This window comes from Pinus tabuliformis, chromosome 2_2 (assembly GCF_031772625.1).
Source record: "Pinus tabuliformis cultivar Carrire ecotype Pingquan chromosome 2_2, CPIR1, whole genome shotgun sequence".
NCBI classification, from domain to species: Eukaryota; Viridiplantae; Streptophyta; class Pinopsida; order Pinales; family Pinaceae; genus Pinus; species Pinus tabuliformis.
The window spans coordinates 574,073,785-574,097,485 of record NC_142300.1 but is presented as its reverse complement, the minus strand read 5'-3'; the positions used below and the strand labels follow the sequence as shown (position 1 = coordinate 574,097,485).

The 23,701-nt window shown below is 36.3% G+C and overlaps 1 protein-coding gene across 1 annotated transcript; it reads right to left on the bottom strand.

Moving 5' to 3' along the window:
• Positions 1-254: 254 nt before the first annotated feature.
• LOC149193964 (inorganic pyrophosphatase 1-like) lies at positions 255-2,361 on the bottom strand. Its single transcript, XM_089407101.1, has 5 exons — positions 2,002-2,361; positions 1,663-1,784; positions 1,348-1,552; positions 814-968; positions 255-706 (listed from the first exon to the last, which is right to left on the bottom strand). Exons 1-5 carry the CDS (start codon positions 2,152-2,154, stop codon positions 592-594), a joined length of 750 nt encoding a protein of 249 aa, XP_089263227.1. The 5' UTR covers positions 2,155-2,361; the 3' UTR covers positions 255-591.
• Between the last annotated feature and the right edge of the window lie 21,340 nt (positions 2,362-23,701).

The window sequence follows — 23,701 nt, the reverse complement described above, 5'->3', positions numbered from 1 at the left end:
ATTTATCTCAATTTATCAAATTTCAATAAAAATATTTTAAATATTTCATCTTTCATTAACTATAATTTTATACAAATTCATTTTTTATTTTTATCTTACTCTTCGGCTCCCTAACTTACAGCCTTCCTAGCTTTTTGCTGTCAACCTTTGAGTCAAGAATTTAACACATTATTAAACAGCCTTCCTAGCTTTTTGCTATCAACCTTTGAGTCAAGAATTTAGCACATACTTATTAAACATCCATGTTCTCCATAGAACTTCCAAAATTAAAGCAAAAAAGCTTTCAAATTTTGAATATTCAATATAGCTGCTCATGTAACGATTGCTTTAAGCAGAATTTCGATTTTGTCGTATGTGATGTACTGTTATCACAGATATGACATTCAAAGTCAAATAAATCTATGTACATCTCTTGGAGGGGCACACTTTGAAGTGAGCTTTCAGCGAAACTTCTGAATAGAATTTTATAAAAATGTATGGACAATGCATCCAGACACCAATATGAGCCATTAATACATGTCATGAATGTAATCATGCAGAGCAGGAAAAGGGGGTTAGCATATATGTTGTGTGTGACAGAGATTAGAATAATTAAGGCTCGAGTAACTTGACAAACAAATCTTCAACATCTTTTGCATTAGACCATTCATGCACTTCAGCCTTGACAAGATCACGGTTCTTCTGAATAAGCTTCCACAGCGGGTATCTGCCAAGACATTAATCAATACAAGGTGTTTTATGAGAACTTGGTTAACATTAATATCACTGAAAGAATCCTGGGAAACAAAATTTTGGTTTAATGGTATCACTTACTCTTTTCTGGGCAAAACATAATCTCCATCTCTGAACTTCAAGGAAGGGCAGAAATCTCCACTTCCATCCCCAAGATAAATAAATTGTTTTTTATCAGCTGGTTCTCCTGATTCCCCTTCCAAGGACTTTCGCATAATCTCATCTATTATTGCTCCCTGCAACGCAGAAAACTATCAGCATGCAATATTTCTCTAATAACTATTTGCACTCAGAGAAGAAAAGTGAGATGAATTCCAGAGTCAGAAAAGGGATGGAAGGATCCATCAACTCTTTGGGTGTATTCATTGGATGCATTGTCCATTGGGTACAGACAACAGAAGCAGAAATACATTTAAACCCTGATTATCTCAGATTCAGACAAATGTCCTATAGAATAAATATCATAACTCCATATTTGCATATCGGACCTGTAAATTATAAGTTATAGGTCCAAATATACATATCAGAACATGTGATATTCTATAGCAATAAGCATATGAGACCCCAGTTTAGATGGGTGTTTGCTAATGTGTAACAGTTGAGAATAATGAATACCTTGCACATATTAGGAGGGCAGAGGCCGCAGCCATGAGGAGGGCCTTCAGTAAAGGGATGAAAAGGCTGAATCCTCAATCTCCCCTTCTCATCAACAAATGCTGGATTTGTCTTAATCTCAGTGAAGTATTGGAGCAGGTCATGGGCTTGAAGAATGGTCTTTATGAAGAACATATTAGCATCGCTCACAATTCGAAGTTCACACCTGCAACACCACAACAACCAAAGAATACTTGATTACAATCAATGCAGACTTCTTCAGTGAAATCTAATAAACTAAAAAGGAGGAGAAAGAGCCATGATATCATAACCCACCCCATGGAGAAGGCAAATTTGATTGCACTTATAGTTTCTGGGTACAGAGGAATGGTCTTCAAACTCTCTTCAATATCGCTTATCGTCTTTCCCTGGTCATGCAGCTCCCCCATTATTTTATCCTTCACGTACAAACCAGCATATTAATTGCAGAAAATCTCAAGGATGCTTCTAGCATTTTCAGTAAAGTTGACTACTTGAGGATTCTAATGAGCACCTGCTGGTATGAATCTAACCAAACGCATAACAAAAATAGGCACAAGTTGCAGTAACCCCTGAACCAACAAAAACTCAATCTCGTATTACATGAAGATCAAAATACAAATAGTAATTACTTACCATAAGAGTATTCCATGGAAGCGTGGGGAGCAAAGCCTGGAAGAGCGGAGTGGCTCCGAGCTGTTCAATCACCCAGGGATCGCTATCACAGTCAATTATGGTGAGATCGAAATCAAATACAATCACAGTACTACTGCCCTTCATGCATCCCATAGCTTCGCAAGCAGGCAGAAAGGAAAATGAATAAGTTAAAACCAGAGAGAAGACCACAGAGAGATTTGTGTGAGAGGAAGGATGGTAAAAAGCCCTCTTATATCACAACAACCACCAGGGAATATTATGGTAACAAAGCATATTCGAGGAGGATGTTATTGTGTAACCCAAAAGCATAAAAGCATCAACGTATATTCACTGGTTTCTCGCGTGTCGGTCAATCCGCGCCAACGACCAAGGAGTCCATTACCACATGGACTCCTCTCCTGTTGAGAATAATATTCACAGCATATGCTCTGCGGAACCCAAATTTTACGCGCCACGTGTCAACCTGAATGCCCCACCTTCCTCTGCAAAAGTTCACGCCACGTGTCGACCCGAGAATAAAAAGGACGACGAAACTCTGTTTCAAAGGAAGGCCTATCGGCCTAAATATTTCTAATTTAAAGTATTTGAATATTTAAATATGTAAATTTGAAATTTTAAAATTCTTATTTTAAAATTTTGAATATTTTGTAATTTCATTTGAAATTTTACTTCAAAATTTTAACTATGTTTACTTTTAGTTGTGGTAAGTATGTCAATTGCGAAGAAATCTTGTTTTTAAGCTATATTGACCAACACATTGCCGGAGGAAAAGGTACAAAATCTCATTGGATCGGTCGATTCAATACACGCGGTATTATTTATATTTAATTGGTAGCGTGATTTAAGTATCTAATTAACAAACAAACAAAAAATGAGAGGCTCCTGAGTACTGTATGCTATCATTTACATTTATGTTTGAATATTAACAAGTATCCACATATATCATACTTACTATTAAGTTTCAATTCTATACAAGTTTCAGTTCTCTAAACTTAAATTAGATGAAAGATTGCAATGTTCAAATAAAGTACGTTTATGACAAATAAATTAGGTTTATGAGTGGTAGCTGCATGAAAAGATATTTATAAATTTCAATTGTATATTAAATTATTTTATTATTTTATTTTTTTATAAATAATTGTTGAAAGGATAAAAGTCTAAAATTTCTTTGAAATTTGAAAATGATTTTTACTCGTAATTAAAATAGGATATGTTTTATTAAATTAAAGTATAACCATTAAAATATTGGGAATATTTTAAAATATTTTATGGAAGATAAATTATTATTATTCACTTGATAATTATTCATATTAAAATTTTAGAAATTTTATTCCAAAATAAAGACATCTATTGACCCAATTATATGGGTGCACTAGTTTACTATATTTATATACTTGCAATTTTGTATATTAATTCAATAAAAAAAATTAAAACTTTAAATTTAAATAAATAAATATATAATTAATTTTAATATCAAATTTATTTAATTATTTCAAGACATAATGAAAAAATAACATCCAAAGAATTACTAAAAATCTGAAGTATTAAATTATGCCAAACAAATAAGTCCTAGTCTCTTACATTTACAGTTATATCAAGAGTGGGATTGATTGATGGTTTGCGAATTTCACTACCTTTTTCTTATTAATGTTATGCAAAAATGAGAAACAATGATTATGTTACACTCAGGAAAAAAGAGTAGGAGCAATTGAAGTCTATATCATTTTGAGGTTTTTTTATTCGGAATTGAGTTTGCTGTTGTGGTTAAGTGGTTTGAAATGCTATTAATAGTTTATGCTTTTTTCGTACCATGATTTAGTTATTGGTTTTGGTTTTTTTTTTTTAAGTTGTCATGTTGAATGCCTAAAAAATCATGTGTGGACTGTGGTTCATATACATTGGCTTTGCAATCTGTCATACCAGGCAGTAACTCCTCAAAAACAATTCGTTGATATTCATTTAGGTTGTTCTTTATTATATACATGAGGGAGAGACTATTCATTTCATCTCCCAGTGACTATTCATATTCTCTATTATTTATTTACATCAATTTCAGTTATTCACCCAATCTTGATGATTAGGTGTCAACATTGCCCACCTTAATCTGAAGCGATGTTGGTGAGTCCAAGCATCATTCTAAATCTTTCAAGCTTTTCTCTTCCAAGCGCTTTGGTGAAGATGTCTGCAATTTGCTCATTAGTGGAACAATGTCAGAGATGGATTGTTTTGGCCTCAACATGATGTCGAATCAGATGATATTTAGTATTGATGTGCTTCGTTCGATCATGGAACTTTGAGTGCTTGGCCAAATTTATTGCTGAGGTATTGTCAATCATGAGTGGAGTCGATTGTACTTGTTTTACCTGCAAATGTTCAAGAATCCAGAGCCACACAATTTCTTTTGTTGCCTCAGCGACTGCCACATACTCTGCTTCTATTGTGGAATCTACTAGAACTGATTGTTTGCGTGATCTCCAGGAGATAGCTCCTGATCCAAGAGTCATAGCATAACCTGAAGTAGATACCCTAGTTTTTTTTGTCTCCATCGAAGTCTGAATTAGAGTATCCAATCAAGCTGAAGTCATCCACCTGTGTATACTTGATTCCGAAGTCTTGAGTTCCCTTCAAGTAACTTAGAACTCTTTTTGTAGCAGACCAATGTCCCTCACAAGGCTTTTGCATAAACCTGGAGAGGATTCCAACAACAAATGAAATGTCTGGTCTGGTAGTAGTTAGGTAGTTGAGACTTCCTACAAGCTGTCTATACTTTGTTGCATCCTCAAATTTTTTTCCTTCAATGGATGTGAGCTTTAAGTTTTGTTCCATTGGAGTAGTAAGAGGATTGCATTATGTCATGCCAAACCTGTTCAACAGATCTCCAATGTACTTCTTTTGAGAAAGAAATATGGACTTCAGATGTTGAGTTACTTCAATACCAAGATAGTAATGAACATGGCCCAAATCAGTCATTTCAAAACCTTTCCCCAATTCCTTCTTTATGGATGTAATGTAGCTTTCATTATTCCCTGTCATCAAAAGATCATCTACATATACCATAAGATATACAACTGTTTTGCCAACTTTCTTGACAAATAAGGTTGCATCATCAAGATCATAATGTTTGAAATTGAGTTTTAGAAGATGCTCAGTTAGTTTTTCATACCAGGCTCGCGGTGCTTGTTTGAGCCCATACAAGGATTTCACAAGTTTGCATACTTTATGTTCATGTCCTTTCACAGCAAATCCTTTAGGCTGGGACATAAAAACATTCTCTTTTAGATCTCCATTCAAGAAAGCAGTTTTTACATCCATTTGATGGACTTTCCAACCATTCTGAGCTATTAGGGAAAAGGGTGTCCGGATGGTAGCCCATTTTGCCGTGGGGGCAAAAGTCTCCTCATAATCGACCCCTTCCTTATGTGCAAAACCTTTTGCCACAAGCCTAGCTTTGTGCTTGTCAAGTGAGCCATCTGCTTTATACTTGTTCTTGTAGACCCACTCGCAGCCAATTGGTTTGGTTCCTAAAGGAGGATAAACCAGCTTCCAAGTGCCATTCTTTATCAAGGCATCATACTCCTTTTGCATCGCTTCTTTCCATTCATCATGAGAAGCAACTTCTTTGAAGGAAGTTGGTGTGAAATCTGTAGACAAATTCAATTCAAAATCATAAGAAACATCCATATCAACAGGTGAATTAGAGTCATCTACATCACCTCCGTTTTGCCAGTTTGAATTTCTAGTTCATGTCTTTCCAACCTCATCAGGATGAACACTTTCATGTGTCTTTGTTAGCCACTTTGGGGGGACCTGTTATCACCCCAAGAAACTCTCCTAGGTTGTATCTCAGAGATGCTCGGGAACATTACAAACTCAACAAAATGTTGGATAAATGGTTGATGAATGAAAGAAATGTTGCATATTCAAGCCAGATAACCACTTCTACTATGCTTAACCCCAGACATGGGTGAACACCCCCAGACTACAAGGCTTTAGACCACCAATTACTCACAGTTTTAAAGAAAATGTGATGATGGAGAATACTGATCACACCAGCAGATGCATAGGACCTTGTGATGGCCAGCTGCAACCAGTTAAAGGTCTGTAAATCTATTTCCTAATGCACAAATAGGATGACAACCCTCTGGAATTAAAATAACAGAAACCTGTATACAAATTCAATGATACATGCTAGATTCAAACAGAGAGGTGGGATGACAACCCCTCTCATGCTAAACATCAACAACACATGAATAAATACAAGACAGGCACAGCCTGGAACAAGAAGAAGAAGTGGAAAGTGAGAAATCAACAGCAAAAGAAGCTTGTATTAGCTGGAAATGAAGACCAGAAGCTGCAGGTGTCACAATGGTTGCAGTCTCCAGAAGTTGAAGTTTACATCAAACTAACATTCATCAACCTATTAGATCTTGCTTTTTGGTATATATAGAGTTTGAATACAAAAAATCTCTGCTAACCTATGCGTGGAGGGGTCATAACTGACCACCAACCGCATTTACAATTAGATATGGTCTCTGATACAATTTGACTGCTTTAATGGACAAAATGACCTTTCTGCTGCTCTGTTGTACTCCACGAACAGGTGAAAAGCCATGTTTATCTGCTCAAGGTTGTCCTTCTTGTCCTTCGGAGGTACACTGTGTTGAATGCAGTCGCTGAGGTTTTTATGTGCAGAGTACTGCCTTATGGTTTCTTTCCTTCTTCACGTGCACGAAACAGGCCAAAAACACTGAGAAATGCATTGGAAATGGACGATGGGCTGGGAGAGAATATTAACCATTGGATGGATTAGATGGACGACAGAGATTGGATCTAGGGGGCTATCGGGAGAAAACGAGAATGGAGGAACGATGGCTGTTGGATCGTGGCGGGAATGATCCAACGGCTGACGGTAGCGGAAGGTGCGTGCAGGTTAACGAGCGGGGAGCCATACTGGAAGGGCGGTAAGCGGTTTCCACGCACCGCTTCGAGAGCTGTGGTGGTTTCCGTATGAGGGCATGTGATCCAATACCAAGGTGCCGCGTGGCAGATGAAAACCACCGCCCCCGGCGGGTTATCGTGTGCGCAGGTCGAAGGATGAGGGCTAGTGAACATCGTCGGATGATAAAGCGGGTGCGATCGGATGGCAGGAAATAAAACATGTGTTTTAATTGATATGACAGGTGAAAAGACATACAAAAGGCTAGCGAAAGGGTTATAACAGGTTATCGGGGTTTGATAGTATTTAAACAAAAACGCGCGGGAGCCGGGGGAAAAAAGGTTTATAGAGAAATTTTAGCAGAAAATAGAGGAATGGGGAGCCATAAGAGTACAAGCGGAGTGATAAGGGAAAGACAAGTTATGGTGTGAGGTAACATTACCGGGGGTTTTATAGGGTTTATAAAATACAAAAGTAAATAATGGATTTAAGAGAATAAGGAGAATTAAAGGAAAGAAGGGAATGGAGGTAGCGGGGTTATAGGAGAAAAGGGAAAATGAAGGAGAAAGCATGAAAAACTACTGCCAGCCTTATACAACCAAACCAGCATTGCTCAACACCTATTTTGATCCATCAAGTATCAAATAAAATAACAGAGCTAACACTGGTTCCTTCTGGGGATGAGATCCTCCCTGTGAGGTCTCAAGAACTTGCAGATCAATGCATTTCCAGCTAAAAACAAATTAGCCAAAATTCCTAGTGTTCCATTGGGCATGGAGTCTACTGCATATATACTAAAATTGATAAAAACACAATATGTACAACCTTTAAGGCCAAAGACCTTAAACAACATAAACTTTAAAAAACCGCCCATTAACTGGGCCATCAAAAACTGTCTCTCCTCCCATACTTTTTAGTATGAAGGTGTTGTTCCCTTGAATCTGTGAAATAATGAAAGCCCTGTCCAAAAAGCATCAAATTTCCCATGATTGAATTTCTTTTCCTTTGGTGCATCCCATTTCAAAACCAAATCACCAATCTGAAAATTATATGTTTTTGCCTTTGTTTCAAAGGCTTCCTTGATCTTTTTCTGATGTGCTGCAGCCTTTTCAACCAGTTTTTCTCTAATATGATGTACTTCTGCTAAATCAGTGATCCTTTTTGCCATTTCTTTTTCCTCATTCTGTTTTGTTTGAAGGAATTTTGCCACAGGGAGAGTTAGTTGAATTGGAAATACAACCTCAGTGCCATATACCAGCTTGAAAGGAGAATTGCCTGTGGATTTTTTAATGGTCACTCTGTCAGCCCACTGAGCATACTTGAGCTTTGAATCCCAATTCTTTTTATTGTCCTCTAACAGCTTCTTAATTATCCTGATCAAAATTTTATTAGAGGATTCTGCCAGACCATTTCCTTGTGGATAATATGAGGTGGAATGAACAAGTTTAATACCCATAGAATCACACATTTCCACCAGTTATTTTTCCCTGAAAGATGCTGCATTGTCTGTGATCAATTTGTGTGGACAACCAAATCTGCGGAAGATATTTTCTGTCAAAAACTTCATGACCACATTATGATCAGCCTTCCTAGTAGGGAATGCTTCAATCCACTTAGTAAAATAGTCAGTGGCTACTAATATCCATTTATGTTGGCCACTGGAATGTGGATTGATTTCTCCAATAAAATCCAAGCCCCGCTGCTGAAAAGGCCCTTATGCCTGAATTGGTTTTAGGGGCAGGGATTTCAACTGCTGTTTTCCTTCAAATCTTTGGCACCTGTCACAAGATTTAACAAAAACAAATACATCAGAAAATAAAGTGGGCCAATAGTACCCAGCTCTGAGAATTTTATGGGCTGTATTTTTCCAATAATGATGCCCTCCACACATGCTGGAATGAAACTGCTGCATAACTTCTTTTGACTGTTCCTTGTCCAAACACCTTAAAAATATTCCAGATGGATCCCTCCAGTAGAGCAGATTTTCAATGATGCAATATTTAGCTGCTCTAAGTTTTAAAGTTCTAGCTTGACTTTGAGTAAATCCTGAAGGGATTTCTAGCTTCAACAAGAAATTAATTATTCCAGCATACCAATTACAAGAAGCTAGATTCTCGACCAGTGACTGCTTTCTCTGTGGTTCAACTGTTTCCTCTTTTTTTGCCTGATCATTTTCTGCAATTGTGCACAAGAAATCAATATCTAAAGACCTGCAATTTTCTTTAGCCAATAACTTGGCAAGCCCCTGACCTCTGACCAGTTTGGTGGGCTTCAGTTCTATATTAAATTCTATCATCTTTGCAATCCACTATGCCCTTCTTCCATCAACATCAGGTTGTATCAAGACATCTTTAATTGCAGCAGAGGGTACATATGAAACTATCTTTGAATGCAAGATATAAACTCTGAAAGCTTTTAAGGATTTGATAAGAGCATATGCATGTTTTTCAATAATATCATACCTCACAAACTGAGCCAGAACTTCAATGTGGAGTCGCCAAAGCTTGGTCTTCCTCCAATGGAGTCGCCAGATAGATGATTAAAACCAGAAACTGTGTTCAAACCTTGTCTATCATCAAAGCTTGAAACTGTGTCGTTCTCCCAGGGAAGCTGAGCTTCAATTCTTCTCTCCCCGGCAACGGCACCAATTAATGTTATCACCCCAAGAAACTCTCCTAGGTTGTATATCAGAGATGAAAACTCAACAAAATGTTGGATAAATGTTGGATGAATGAAAGAAATGCTGCATATTCAAGCCAGATAACCACTTATACTATGCTTAACCCCAGACATGGGTGAACAACCCCAGACTAAAAGGCTTTAGACCACCAATTACTCACAATTTTAAAGAAAATGTGATGATGGAGAATACTGATGACACCAGCAGATGCACAGGACCTTGTGATGGCCAGCTGCAACTAGTTAAAGGTCTGTAAATCTATTTCCTAATGCACAGACAGGATGACAGCTCTCTGGCATTAAAATAACAGAAACCTGTATACAAATTCAATGATACATGCTAGATTCAAACACAGAGGTGGGATGATAGCCCCTCTCATGCTAAACATCAACAACACATGAATAAATACAAGACATGCACAACCTGGAACAAGAAGAAGAAGTGGAAAGTGAGAAATCAACAGCAAAAGAAGCTTGTATTAGCTGGAAATGAAGACCAGAAGTTGCAGGTGTCATAATGGTTGTAGTCTCTAGAAGTTGAAGTTTACACCAAACTAACATTCATCAACCTATTAGATCTTGCTTTTTGGTATATATAGAGTTTGAATACAAAAAATCTCTGCTAACCTATGCATGGAGGGGTCATAACTGACCACCAACCGCATTTACAATTAGATATGGTCTCTGATACAATTTGACTGCTTTAATGGAAAAAATGACCTTTCTGCTGCTCTGTTGTACTCCATGAACAGGTGAAAAGCCATGTTTATCTGCTCAAGGTTGTCCTTCTTGTCCTTCGAAGGTACACTGTGTTGAATGTAGTCGTTGAGGGTTTTATGTGCAAAGTACCGCATTATGGTTTCTTTCCTTCTTCGCGTGCACAGGACAGGCCAAAAACACTGAGAAATGCATTGGAAATGGATGATGGGCTAGGAGAGAATATTAACCGTTGGATGGCTTAGATGGACGGCGGAGATTGGATCTAGGGGGCTATCAGGAGCAAACGAGAATGGAGGAATGATGGCCGTTGGATCACGACGAGAATAATCCAACGGTTGACGAGAGTGGAAGGTGCGCGCAGGTTAACGAGTGGGGAGCCATACTGAAAGGGTGGTAAGCGGTTTCCCCGCACCACTGCGGGAGCTGTGGTGGTTTCCGTATGAGGGTGTGCGATCCAATACCAAGGCGCCACGTGGCGGATGAAAACCACCGCCCCCGCGGGTTATCGTGTGCGTAGGTCGCACGATGAGGGCTAGCGAACACCGTCGGATGATAAAGCGGGCGTTATCGGACGACGGGAAATAAAACATGTGTTTTAATTGATATGACAGGTGAAAAGACATAAAAAAGGCTAGCAAAAGGGTTATAATAGGTTATCGGGGTTTGATAGTATTTAAACAACAATGCGTGGGAGCTGGGGGAAAAAGGGGTTTATAGAGAAATTTTAGCGGAAAACAGAGGAATGGGGAGCCATAAGAGTACAAGCGGAGTGATAAGGGAAAGGAAAGTTATGGTGTGAGGTAAAATTACCTGGGGTTTTATAGGGTTTATAAAAGACAAAAAGAAATAATGGATTTAAGAGAATAAGGAGAATGAAAGGAAAGAAGGAAATGGAGGTAGTGGGGTTATAGGAGAAAAGGGAAAATGAAGGAGAAAGCATGAAAAACTGCTGCCAACCTTATACAACCAAACCAACACTGCTCAACACCTATTTTGATCCATCAAGTATCAAAGAACATAGCATAGCTAAAATTGGCTCCTTCTGGGGATGATATCCTCCCTGTGAGGTTTCAAGAACCTGTAGATCAATGCCTTTCCAGCTGAAAACAAATTAGAGAAAATTCCTAGTGTTGCATTGGGCATGGAGTCTACTGCATCTATACTAAAACTGATAAAAACACAATATTTACAACCTTTAAGGCCAAATACCTTAAACAACATAAACTTTCAAAAACCACCCATTAACTGGGCCATCAAAAATTGTCTCTCCTCCCATACTTTTTAGTATGAAGGTGTTGTTCCCTTGAATCTGTGAAATAATGAAAGGCCCTATCCAAAAAGCATCAAATTTACCATGATTGCCTTTCTTTTCCTTTAGTGCATCCCATTTCAAAACCAAGTCACCAATCTGAAAATTATCTGTTTTTGCCTTTTTGTCAAAGGCTTCCTTGATCTTTTTCTGATGTGCTGTAGCCTTTTCAACCAGCTGTTCTCTAATATGATGTACTTTTGCTAAATCGGTGATTCTTTTTGCCATTTCTTCTTCCTCATTCTATTCTGCTTGAAGGAATTTTGCCACAGGGAGAGTTAGCTGAATTGGAAATACAGCCTCAGTGCCATATACTAGCTTGAAAGGAGAATTGCCTCTGGATTTTTTAATGGTCACTCTGTTAACCCACAAAGCATACTTGAGCTTTGAATCCCAATTCTTTTTATTGTCCTCTAACAACTTCTTAATTATCTTGATCAGACTTTTATTAGAGGATTCTGCCAGACCATTTCCTTGTGGATAATATGAGGTGGAATGAACAAGTTTAATACCCATAGAATCACACATTTCCACTAGTTCTTTTTCCTTGAAAGCTGTTGCATTGTCTGTGATCAATTTGTGTGGACAACCAAATCTGTGGAAGATATTTTCTATCAAAAAATTCATGATCACATTATGATCAACCTTCCTAGTAGGGAATGCTTCAATCCACTTAGTGAAATAGTCAATGGCTACTAATATCCATTTATGCTGGCCACTGGAATGTGGATTGGTTTCTCCAATAAAATCCAAGCCCCATTGCTGAAAATTCCCTTTTTCCTGAATTGGTTTTAGGGGCAGGGATTTCAACTATTGTTTTCCTTCAAATCTTTGGCACCTGTCACAAGATTTAACAAAAACAAATACATCAGAAAATAAAGTGGGCCAATAGTACCGAGCTCTGAGAATTTTATGGGCTATAGTTTTCCAATAATAATGCCCTCCACACATGCCGGAATGAAACTGTTGCATAACTTCTTTTGACTGTTCCTTGTCCAAACACCTTAAAAATATTCCAGATGGATCCCTCCAGTAGAGCAGATTTTCAATGATGCAATATTTAGCTGCTCTAAGTTTTAAAGTTCTAGCTTGACTTTGAGTAAATCCTGAAGGGATTTCTAGCTTCAACAAGAAATTAATTATTCCAGCATACCAATTACAAGAAGCTAGATTCTCGGCCACTGACTGCTTTCTCTGTGGTTCAACTGTTTCCTCTTTTTCTGCCTGATCATTTTCTGCAATTGTGCACAAGAAATCAATATCGAAAGACCTGCAATTTTCTTTAGCCAATGACTTGGCAAGCCCCTGACCTCTGACCAGTTTGGTGGGCTTCAGTTCTATATTAAATTATATCATCTTTGCAATCCACTTTTCCCTTCTTCCATCAACATCAGGTTGTGTCAAGACATCTTTAATTGCAGCAGAGGGTACGTATGAAACTATCTTTGAATGCAAGATATAAACTCTGAAAGATTTTAAGGATTTGATAAGAGCATATGCATGTTTTTCAATAATATCATACCTCACAAACTGAGCCAGAACTTCAATGTGGAGTCGCCAAAGCTTGGTCCTCCTCCAATGGAGTCGCTAGATAGATGATTACAACTAGAAACTATGTTCAAACCTTGTCTATCATCAAAGCTTGAAACTGTGTCGTTCTCCCAGGGAAGCTGAGCTTCAATTCTCCTCTCCCCAGCAACGACACCAATTAATGTTATCACCCCAATAAACTCTCCTAGGTTGTATCTCAGAGATGCTTGGGAACATTACAAACTCAACAAAATTTTGGATAAATGGTGGATGAATGAAAGAAATGCTGCATATTCAATCCAGATAACCACTTCTACTATGGTTAACCCCAGACATGGGTGAACACCCCCAGACTACAAGGCTTTAGACCACCAATTACTCACAATTTTAAAGAAAATGTGATGATGGAGAATACTGATGACACCAGCAGATGCACAGGACCCTGTGATGGCCAGCTGCAACCAGTTAAAGATCTGTAAATCTATTTCCTAATGCACAGACAGGATGACAGCTCTCTGGCATTAAAATAACAGAAACCTGCATACAAATTCAATGATACATGCTAGATTCAAACACACAGGTGGGATGACAGCCCCTCTCATGCTAAACATCAACATCACATGAATAAATACAAGATAGGCATAGCCTGGACCAAGAAGAAGAAGTGGAAAGTGAGAAATCAACAGCAAAAGAAGCTTGTATTAGCTGGAAATGAAGACTATAAGCTGCAGGTGTCACAATGGTTGCAGTCTCCAGAAGTTGAAGTTTACACCAAACTAACATTCATCAACCTATTAGATCTTTCTTTTTGGTATATATAGAGTTTGAATACAAAAAATATCTGCTAACCTATGCGTGGAGGGGTCATAACTGACCACCAACCGCATTTACAATTAGATATGGTCTTTGATACAATTTGACTGCTTTAATGGACAAAATGACCTTTTTGCTGCTCTGTTGTACTCCACGAACAGGTGAAAAGCCATGTTTATCTACTCAAGGTTGTCCTTCTTGTCCTTTGGAGGTAAACTGTGTTGAATGCAGTCGCTGAGGGTTTTATGTGCAGAGTACCGCATTATGGTTTCTTTCCTTCTTCGCTTGCATGGGACAGGCCAAAAACACTGAGAAATGCATTGGAAATGGACGATGGGCTGGGAGAGAATATTAATCATTGGATGGCTTAGATGAACGGTGGAGATTGGATCTAGGGGGCTATCGGGAGCAAACGAGAATGGAGGAACGATGGCTGTTGGATCGCGGCGGGAATGATCCAACGGCTGACGGAGTGGAAGGTGTGCGCAGGTTAACGAGCGGGGAGCCGTACCGGAAGGGCGGTAAGCGGTTTCCCCACACCGCTTCGGGAGCTGTGGTGGTTTCCGTATGAGGGTGTGCGATCCAATACCAAGGCGCTGCGTGGCGGATGAAAACCGCCGCCCCCACGGGTTATCGTGTGCGCAGGTCGCGCGATGAGGGCTAGAGAACACCGTTGGATGATAAAGTGGGCGCGATCAGACGACGGGAAATAAAACATGTGTTTTAATTGATATGATAGGTGAAAAGACATAAAAAAAGGCTAGTGAAAGGGTTATAACAGGTTATCGGGGTTTGATAGTATTTAAACAAAAACGCGCGGGAGCCGGGGGAAAAAATGGTTTATAGAGAAATTTTAGTGGAAAACAGAGGAATGGGGAGCCGTAAGAGTACAAGCGGAGTGATAAGGGAAAGGCAAGTTATGGTGTGAGGTAACATTACCGGGGGTTTTATAGGGTTTATAAAAGACAAAAAGAAATAATGGATTTAAGAGAATAAGGAGAATGAAAGGAAAGAAGGAAATGGAGGTAGCGGGGTTATAGGAGAAAAGGGAAAATGAAGGAGAAAGCATGAAAAACTGCTGCCAGCCTTATACAACCAAACCAACATTGCTCAACACCTATTTTTATCCATCAAGTATCAAAGAACATAACAGAGCTAACAAGACCTTTCTTAGATGGTCCAGGCTGCTCTGTTGATTGAGTTGGGACTGAATCAAGATTGAGTCTCCCAATTCTATCAATCACATCACTTAAAGTATCATCCATTGTTGGAGTTTCATGTGGGGGAAAGAGTTCTTCAGAAGAAGATTCCACATGCTGATCTAGTATAGGAATCATTGTCCCTTGTGTTTAATATATTTCCCTTTAATTTACAATGCCTTGGGTTTTTACTATAGCTCCCTTTGCTTAATTATTTCATAGATTTTCTGATAATTTTTGTACGGTTTATGTACCTTGTTTTATACTATCAATTTCTTACATTTATTTATGTTACAACTTCTATTTGAAGGGTTTAATATTTTTTGAATGGTCTAGTGTTTCTGCACGACTTTGAGAAAGAGATGAATAGTTTTATATAGTTTTTGTTGTTTCTTGCAAATTTTTATGTGGCGTGATAATTTCTCTATCTTTCTCATCATTTGAATATATTTGTTCATTGAAAAAGTCAGAAAATTGAGCGATTTGAAAATATTGAATGGGTCTTTCATCTGCTAGTCATCTTTGGTTATTTGATTGGTTTAATTTAACCTTTTTTATGCTCTCATTTCTCCTTTTCATTTTAATGCTCTTATATTTATGCCGATTATTAAGTATTTTCTTTTCAAAAAAATATTTAACAGTTTATATACATTGCTTTTATAATTTTAGTGTTGTTTTTGCTTCCTTCTCTCCATATTTTTTTTTAATGCTGTTAAAGCAAATGGAAAAATGAAAAAAGTAAAACTATTTTTTGTTTTGTTCTTTGTTTATGTCTTGATTTTTTATTTTTTATTTTTTTTGTGTTTGAAATTCAAATATGGACAACCATGATGACATTTATTACATTGAAGTGATCAAATCTATTGGTGCAACCTTAAGTTTTGTTTCATATATTCGAAAAAGGCTAGACAAAAAACATGGATTCCATCCTCCTTTTATTGATGAGCATATTTGTGTGTTGGGTGTAATGAAATATGATGTCCAAGCGTTGTATCATTTGAACGTAAGAGAAACTGGGAGGAAAACTAAAAGGGATTGGTCGGAGAGTGTTAAGTATCGTGGGAATTGTCATGTTGATTTGACATGGTGTTGCTTTTGTCACCGTCTAGGGTGTTTTAAAAGAGGCTCACATGAAATAGTTGTGTTATCATTGAGTATCTGAATATCAATTTTTGTATTGCAATTTCTACATGTGCAGAGATGTGAAAAAAATCTCTATCTATATACATATTTGAATAAAATGCCAATAATTTTTTCATTTTTTTCAAGTGAAACTTGATTTCCTTGTCATTGTTGTTCCCACGTGTTTTGTTGTATGTGAATTTTATTTGATGCTTGATTTTTTCATAGTTCGTTTTTCCATGGCATTTGATATAGTTCCATTATATTCAATATTTTATTCATTTGTTGACCATGGTTGGTTTTCATATTGAGACAATCATTATCAAAATGCGACATTCAAACATGGATAAGCATGGTTCAACAAGCTTGGCTCTAGTTAAACATGGTTGACCATGATTGATGATATAAACCCAAGGGATTGATATTATAAACCCAAGGGAACAATAAACCAAAGGGATTATTACTAATATCCTAAGGAATTATGAACCGAAGGGAATAATATTAAACCCAAAGGATGGATATTATAAACCCATGGTTTATAAACCTAGAGATAAATATTATAAACACTCAAACAAACATGGTTGGCCATGGTTCACCATGGTTGGTTTCTATATTTAGTCAATCCTTTTGAGCATCCTTCACAATCATTGTCATAATGTGACATGGGAACATCATTAGACATGGTTGATTCTCATATTGAGACAATATTCATCAAAATTTGAAGTTGGATCAAGGTTGACCATGATTGAATTTATCAAACATGGTTGACACTAAAATAAAAAATGGTTGACTATAGTCAGCCATTTTTTATTTTAGTGTCTATAATATTTATCTTAGGGTTTATATACTGTCGGGTTTATGATATTTGTCCCTTCAGTTTAATTTTATTCCCTTGGCTCCCTTGGGTTGATGATCCCTTGGGGGTTTAGTTATAATTCCCCGAGTTTATAATTCCCTTGGGTTTATAATATCAATCCCTGGGGTTTATTATTCGATTTATAATATCAATCCCCTGGGTTTATTATTCCCTATGGCTTATAATATGAATGTGTTGGGTTTATTATTCCCTTGGGTTTATAATATTTATCTTTGGGGTTATATATGTTGGCCTTTTAATTTTTGTTGCTTAGATTTTTTGTTCTCTTCTGTTTATAATATCATTCCTAGGGGTTTATGAAGGATTGAGTGAATATAGAAACTAACCATGCTCAACCATTTTTCTTTTAGTGTCTAAAATATTTATCTTAGGGTTTATATACCACCGAGTTTATGATGTTCATCCCTTTGGCTGTAATTTTATTCCGTTGGGTTTATTTCCCCCTTGGGTTTATTTTTCCCTTGGGTTTATAATATTTATCTTTGGGGTTATATATCTTGGCCTTTAAGTTTTTATCGCTTGGATTTATTGTTCCCTTCTGTTTATAATAGAAATCCCATGGGTTTATTGATAAAAAAATACATTTTTCTTGGGTTTAATATTATTCACTTGTGTTTAAAATCCCTTGCTTTTTTAGTATTAATCTGTAGGGTTTATAATATGAATCATAGCATGTTTGATAAATTCAAACATCGACAACCATGATGCACTGTTAGATGATGATTAATATTGTCTCAATATGAGAATCAACCATGTCCAATGATGGTCTAATGTCGCATTATGACAATATTTATGTAGGATGCTCAATCATACTCTAAGGATTGAATCAATATGGAAACGAATCGTGCTCAACCATGCTCAACCATGTTTATTTTTCTGTTTATAATATTTATCTTGGGGTTTATATACCTTGGGTTTATAATATTCATCCCTTGAGTTTAATATTGCTCCCTTGGGTTTATTATTCCCTTGGGTTTATATTATGAATCATGGTCAACGATTATCAACCATAGCCAATTTTTGTGAACCATGCTCATCCATGTTTGAATGTCACATTCTCACAAGGATTCTCTCAATATGAAAATCAACCATGATCAAGAATGGTCGAATGTCGCATTATGACAAATATTATCTCGACATGACAATCAATCATTGTCTCAACCATGGTTGAATGTCACATTATCAATATGGTAATCATGGTCAAACTTTGTCGACCATGATCAACCACGTTTTTTAAAGTCAACGATGGTTATACATGGTTGATCATGGTAAAGTGTGGTCAACCATTTTTATTTAAGTGTTTATAATATTTATCTTTCGGTTTATATACTTAGGGTTTTTAATAATAATCCATTTCCTTTATTATTATTCCCTTGTGTTCATAATGCATTCGGATTTTCATATTAATCCCTTAGGTTTATTTTTTCCCTTGGGTTTTTAATATGAATCCATTGGGTTTATTATTACATTGGGATTATAATATCAATCTTTAGGGTTTATTATTCCCTTTGGTTTATAATATTTATCTTTGGGTTTATATACCTTGGGATTTTAATTTTTACTTGCTGGATTTATTATTGCTTTGGGTTTATAATATCAATGCTTTTAGTTTATTAATATAAGGGTTCATATTTCGATTCTTTAATATACACATTATACGATTTAATATACTCATATGAACAATAATGTCAAATAGATATATATTTATTACATTGAGTTTATAATATCAATCCCTAGGGTTTATTATTCTCTTTGGTTTATAATATTTATCTTTGGGTTTATATACCTTGGGATTTTAATTTTTCCCTGTTGGATTTATTATTGGTTTGGGTTTATAATATCAATGCCTTCAGTTTATTAATCTAAGGGTTCATATTTCTACAAAACCATATATGCACAATATATGGTTTAATATACTGATATGCACAATAATGCCAATTACATATATATAAATGGAGATTTTTGTAAATGGGTGTTCATGTAAATGTATAAGTTCGTATACAATTAGTGGACAATATTGTGTATTGATGTGTATTTATAAATGTGGTTGTTATATACATTAATGTATATTTGAAGATATTGATATATTAATTAACATTAAAATACATTAAAGCTGATATATGCCTATGGACGTCTATCAACCACATTTATTAATGTGGTTGTGCTAGTTTAATTATTCTTACACATAATGAAAAAAAAACATCCAAAAAATTACTAAAAATCTAAAGTATTAAATTATGCCAAATAAATAATTCCTAGTCTTTTTGTTATATTTTCAATGTAATTTATCCAAAATATGGTAGAGACATGTCGAAATCACAAGTTTAGGTTATGAACTCTTCACAGTGATAGTGCTTATCCCAAAGGTTTTTTATGGTGCAATCCATATATAGAGTCAAACACTGATTTTAAACAACAAAAATTAAAATTTGGCCAAAAAAATCACAAATAATTCCAAAACATAACATATAATGTTCAGAGAACTAATAACAAAAACAAAGTTAAAATTAAAAGTTCATTAGTTACAATTTCTTAACTAAAAAACTAGCCACTATGGTTAGTTTTTATTAAGACTGATTTTAGACAGCAAAAATCAAAATTTGGCCCAAAATAATCACAAAAAATTCCAAAACATAACATATAATGTTCAGAGAACTAATAACAAAAACAAAATTAAAACTAAAAGTTCATTAGTTACAATTTCTTAACTAAAAAACTAATCATTATAATTAGTTTTTATTAAAACTGATTTTAAACAACAAAAATCAAAATTTAACACAACAAAATCACAAAAAATTAAATTTCAAAACATAACCTATAATGTTGGGAGAACTAATAACGAAAGCACGAAGTTAAGTTAAAATAGAAAGTTGGAGGATCTGATCTGGCCGGATAGAGAAAATAAAAGTGAGAGGCTTTACATTATTGATAAAAATAGAAAGAGTGGGTGGATGGGATGTGGCCGGATAGAGGAGAATTTGGACGTTGATTTAAAGGGTTAGAACTTAAATTGGCTTTTTAACCTCCCAGATATCTCTATATAAATTCCGTTTCTGGCTTTGTTTATCATTCTTTTAAGTTTCTGGCTTAGTCGACATTTATTCCATTAAGTTTTGCGTGATTATTTTAGAAATTAAAACAATAGAACGTAGCCGTGTAAAATTCATAATGGTAGGGTTTCTTATTATTTAAGCTGGAAGATAAGCGGTGACTCCCACAAGAAAATGTTTGCATGGGTCGTTGGGAGACTCTACTGGTACGAACATCAGAAAAAGCGGGTCGCGGGAGTGCGGTCATCTCACAAGAGAGTCCTTCTTTGGATATGTTTGATAGCGACTCACAATGAGCGATGGCATCACCAAAATAGATAGATATGTTTTAGGATGAAATATGCACCCCTCTTTACATGACTACATGTTTTTATGATGAAATGTCCACCCCTTTTTACATGACTACAATAACATGGGTAAATTTTTATTTCGAAAGTTATCTAAAATTATTTTTAATTACACCCTCACTCTATAGTCATATGTTGTTCATAATATAAGTAAATCCATCCTGTAAGGTAATTCTTAATTCCTTGGGCTTAAATCCACACAAATTTGGATGCCTCCCCCTACCCGTTTATAGTCCTGGATCACTATGGGATGACCCATTTGATATTTCTATTGGGAATATTAACATTGAGATGATATTTATACAGTGATATAGGGTTTAACGGTAAGTTTTGCTGGGTGAAACCGACGAGATGAGGGTTCAAATCTCGTTGAGTATATATATGACATGTTGTTTCTTGGCTAGAAGAGTAGACGACCCCATAGTGGACGTCTCGGCTCTTGTTGAGGCATAAGTTTCCTGCTATTGTGCGGCTTGCAGGGTTCAAATCTCATTGAGTATATATATGACCTGTTGTGTCTTGGCTAGAAGAGTAGACAACCCCATAGCAGTTCATTGAGTATATATATGGTCTGTTGTGTCTTGGCTAGAAGAGTAGACGACGCCATAGCGGACGTCTCGGCTCTTGTTGAGGCATAAGTTTCCTGCTATTGTGCGGCTTGCAGGCGGTTGCATGTAGCCTAGGTTTATAGTGACAGCGAGTTAGATTTGTAGTGGCAGCCAGTTAGATTTGATCCTGGGTCTGTTCAGGATAACTCTCACCTGGGACTCTCACCTCGGTCTGTTCAGGATAACTCTCATCAGTTACCGATTATCCTAGATTAAAAAAAAAAAACATCGAGATGATATTTAGAGTAATTTTTCTAAAAACAATATAAATATTGTAAATTTGTTTTCTCACCATCATTAAATTACCTTTTATATAAATATTTATAATTATAATAAATTTTATATTATCATTTATTAGTAATTATAGAGAATTTTCTTTTATGAAGTTTGTTTTCAACTTTTTAATGTACTCAAGATTATAAATAGTATATAAATATTAATAAGAATAATAAATTTACATGATTGTATATTATTTTTTTTGAAGTTTTGGATGATTGACACTTCTAAAGTGTGGCTTGAGTAGCTTTTACCTAGGGGCATTTCAGTTCTAAATCATTCAAAATGGCACCCAGATTAGGCCACACCAGTGTTTAGCATGATTAAATTTCTACCTATAAAACTTCAAATCAATGACATATACACTACAAAATACCTTAATAGAACATCATATAACCATCTGCTGTACATCCCATAAATTAAAAAATTATATATTTGAAAAATAATAATAATACATTATATATTGATAAAAATTTATAATACAAATAATATTAACATTAATTTTTTTTTTTACTATTTACTATTATAAATAAAAATAACAAATAAACTAACTATTTTATTATGTTTCGAGTACACGCTTTCGATTACCATTAGCTTTCATTTTGTCATCTCAGTTGATAATAAGGGGTAGGAATAATAATAAGCAGCCCATGTTCTTTATTTTTTTTCCCAAGCTTCCATTTTTGTTTTTACATTCGTTTCTTCATCATTAAAGAAACTTTGGATGATTCACTGTATACAGAGACTCTTTACTCTTGAAGTACAAAATCTCAAATGCCAAGCTAGTGTCAAAGTTTTATATGAAATTATAATTGTATACAGCGATATAGGTTATGGAGGGTTGTTTATACAGAATTGACATATAATGGTGATATTTAGAATTTTTGTTTGCTCACTTACAATGATTTTGTAGACTGTTACACAGTAATTTGTCACCATTGGTCACCGTCCCTGTTACCCCTTTCCCGTACTTTGGAGGACTCATTCCGGGACCTGTGAGCAGTGACATAACTTGAAAACACTTGCATTATGTTCCCCTAAGTATGGACTTCATATGCCTTGAAGACATCTCCTACAGAATATCCCTAAAAAGTCCCCTTTTTCCATTAGCGCGGATCCACAGTGTATCACTCGTGCCAATGAGGGAAATTCTCCAAAGAGGGCGCGCCCATTGGCGCTCTGTCTCAGAGTCTTACCTGCGCCAACCAAGTTTGGAAAAGTTTGTTAACAAGCGCATGCCCGACAGTTTTTTCCTTTCGACTCATGTGGCTTTTCAAGGATAATGCCAATCTCATGGATGTTGAGATTCATCGTATCTCTATCCACAATAGCTTTTTGAGGATAATGCTTATCCCATGAATGTCTGGATTCATTGTATCTCTTCCTCCTCCTCCATCTATGAAAGCTTGCTCTGGTGCATTTGACAAGCTAGTTTTTAGCATAGGGAGAATGATACTGTCAGAAGTCTGAGAGATTGTTGTAAGAGTCTTCTTTTCATTCATAATCAAAGAGAGAGAGAGGCTTGTTCCTGATCCCGACAAGCTTTGCAAGACATATGTAGCTGATCACCCAGCCAAAGGAGGATTTGACGTCAGAACTTCAGTTGTATACTCCTTTGTTGATTATCAATAATAGATGACTATCATTATGGTTCCATTCTTGCTGTTCATTATGATGATGTTTGGATTATATCTTTTTTGACCGATATATAATTGCATCTATTGGATTTTATGCTTGTATTCGTATTGTTCTTTGCATGTGTAGGTGTCCATTCATGGAGATCGTGAGGATCGTGACCAGCCGGAGCAAAGGAACGAGAGTGTCAACTCTTCTACAACACTAGCGTTGGAATCCAAGTAGGTTCTCGTTATTAGCGATTAGTCACTTTTGAGACTTACGAGTTTCATTGGAACCCCGTTTGGGAACCTTCTGAAGACGGTATCCCTTTTTGGGAATACACTTCCCCTCGTATTTTGACCCCACTATTTTCTTCCGATATGGAGGAAGTATCTCCTACTTCAATTGAAGAATCCGTTACGACGAGCGGTGAAATTCCCACCGCAACGGAACCTATACTTGTTAGTAGTACCCCTACCACTGGGAGACTAACTCTAGGCTATCAATCATTACAGGATGCTATGTCTTCTAGAACTCCCTCCACGAGTTCTATTTGGTCACAACTCGCTATTCCCACCACGGAGCCTTTTACTCCA